The 2,128-nt window shown below is 73.9% G+C and overlaps 1 protein-coding gene across 2 annotated transcripts; it reads left to right on the plus strand.

Annotated features, from left to right (window-relative positions):
• The first annotated feature begins 524 nt into the window (after positions 1-524).
• TAC3 (tachykinin precursor 3) lies at positions 525-1,879 on the plus strand. 2 transcript variants are annotated; one of them, XM_065858793.2, is made up of 4 exons: positions 525-1,090; positions 1,173-1,260; positions 1,387-1,416; positions 1,495-1,879. In XM_065858793.2, exons 1-4 carry the CDS (start codon positions 632-634, stop codon positions 1,638-1,640), a joined length of 723 nt encoding a protein of 240 aa, XP_065714865.2. In that variant the 5' UTR covers positions 525-631; the 3' UTR covers positions 1,641-1,879. The 2 variants fall into 2 exon arrangements, with proteins under 2 accessions (XP_065714865.2, XP_071656179.1); XM_071800078.1 differs by having other exon boundaries at positions 1,387-1,879.
• The last annotated feature ends 249 nt before the right edge of the window (positions 1,880-2,128 follow it).

Raw genomic sequence — 2,128 nt, forward strand, 5'->3', positions numbered from 1 at the left:
CGTGTCCCCCCGTGCCCGTGGCGTCAGGAGGGGCGGTGTGGGCACGGCGCCGTGCGCTGGCCCCCGCCACGGCGCGGTGGGAGCTGGTGTGCCTGCGTGGGCGCGCTTGTGTCACGGTGTGACTCTGCGTGTGGAACGGGTGCCTGTCGGTGACACGGTGCCTGCGTGGGCGTGCAGCTGCAGGGTGGGGGTACCACCCCCCCCGGCCCCCATTGGCAGCTCTCCTCTCGCCCACCCACGCTGTGCCATGGGCAGAGCCCCTTATTTAACTCCGCACGGCAGCCGGCACCCCGGTACTTCGCCAACAGCCGAGCCCGCTGCGGTGTCACCCTGCGGCCACTGCCCGCCTCGCCTCACCGCATCTCCTGCTCTGCGGCCACCAGCAGTGGGGGACACACCGGGTGACACCTGAAGGCTCAGCAGGTCTGTGCCCCACAGTGCCTGGTGCTGGGGGCTTCCCGGGGTTCCTGGGGGGCTGCTGGGCCATGGGTCCTCACCCAGCTTGGGCTGCGAGAAGGGAGAAGTTGGTGAAGGTGCTGGGGAGGGCACGGGCCGGGAGGAGAGAAGGGGTGGAGATGCTGCTTGAATTTGGGGAGGACTTGGGGGGGTTGAAAGCAAGTCTGGGGCTGGGATGTGGCTGTCAGCAAGTGTGTGTGTGTGCCTGTGTCAGGGGACACGTGTGTGTGCTAATGTCCGAGCCCTCGTTTGTCACCTCTGTGCACACGGGTTCCCGCGGTGGAGGGAGATTTACTGTCCCCTTCCCACTCCTCGATGGCCCCGGGAAGCACCGCGGTTCCTGCAGCCGCAATCACGCGTGGGGGTCCCGCCGGCCGCCCCGTCTCCCGTGTCGCCGCTTTCCCTCCCCAGCGCGGGGCCGGTCCCGGGCTCGGGCTCGTCCCGGGCTGCCCCGCGGCGGGGGCGCTGGCTCGGGGTGGCCCCGGGACCCGCCGTTCCGCCGCTGACCGCCGCCCCCAGGCCCTCCCGGAGGATGAGGAGCCGCCCGGTGCTGGCGGCGCTGCTCGTCCTGGCGCTGCCGCTCGCCCTCGCCCGCCGCCCCCCCGCCCCGCCGGGGCCGGCCGCTCCCGCACAGGTAGGGCTGTCGGGGGGCAGAGGCAGGACCCCCCGGGAGCCTCCGGGACCCCGATCCCGCTCACCCGCTTCGCTTCCCGCAGGGGATGCCCGTCCCGGAGCCGCTGCCCTGGAGATTCCCCGGGGCCGCCTACGCCGCCCTCCTGCAGCTGCTGCGGGGGGAGAACGCCGGTGAGGGCCGGGGGGACCGGGAGGCGAGGGCGGGGGGTGCTGCGGAGGGTCGCTCGGTCCGTCCGGTCCCTGCCCGGTCCGGTCCCCGCCGCGCCGGTGTCGCTCACCCAGTTCGGTCTCTTCCAGGTCCCTCCGCGCCCGCGGCTCCGCAGAAGCGTAAGTCCCGCCCGGTGCCGGTCCCGGTGCCGGTGCCGCGGCCGGGCCCCGCGGCGCTGACGGCCGGTCTCTCCGCAGGGGACATGCACGATTTCTTCGTGGGGCTCATGGGGAAGAGGGCGGCGGAGCCCGGGCGGCCGGCAGGGCGGGGCAGCGGCGGCTCGTCCCCCCGGTGCTCCCCGGGGCCCCCCGCGGCCGGCGGGGCCCCATTGCGGGCGGTGTGAGCGGCCCCGGGCCGTGCCCTGTGCCCCTGGGACGAGGCACCGGCACCGGGAACTGCGCTGCCCACGGAGCGCGGAGCCGTCGTGGGACCCGCCGGGGCCGGAGCCGCAGCACCGCGCTCGCAGCTGTACCGGGCCGGTATCTGCACCCACACCGGGAGCTGTGCCTGTCCGTACACCGGGTGCATCCACCCGGCCCCGTGTACACCCCCCGGTTCTGTACATCTACACCTCTATACACCCACCCGGGACACCGGACCGCCTCTGTGTCTTGGCTGCGCCGCGCTGGGACCCGGGACAGCTCCCGGGAACGGGCCCACGGGGGGAGCGGGGGAGCGGGGCGGCTGCTCTTGAGCTACAGCGACCTGCCCCAGGCGTGTCTCCCGGGAATGACGCGGTGTCCGTGTCCCTGCCCGTGTCCGTGTCCCTGCCCGTGTCCGTGTCTCTCCCCGTGTCCGTGTCCCCGTCTGAGCCCCCCTTGTCGTGTCCGT

Source organism: Patagioenas fasciata, chromosome 28 (genome assembly GCF_037038585.1).
Source record: "Patagioenas fasciata isolate bPatFas1 chromosome 28, bPatFas1.hap1, whole genome shotgun sequence".
In the NCBI taxonomy this organism is placed as follows: Eukaryota; Metazoa; Chordata; class Aves; order Columbiformes; family Columbidae; genus Patagioenas; species Patagioenas fasciata.

Coding starts and splice junctions, on each gene's coding strand:
- TAC3 (XM_071800078.1), top strand. CDS start 632: ATGTGGCTGTCAGCAAGTGTGTGTGTGTGCCTGTGTCAGGGGACACGT. Junction 1,091..1,172: donor GGCCGGCCGCTCCCGCACAG/GTAGGGCTGTCG, acceptor CGCTTCCCGCAG/GGGATGCCCGTCCCGGAGCC. Junction 1,261..1,386: donor GCTGCGGGGGGAGAACGCCG/GTGAGGGCCGGG, acceptor GGTCTCTTCCAG/GTCCCTCCGCGCCCGCGGCT.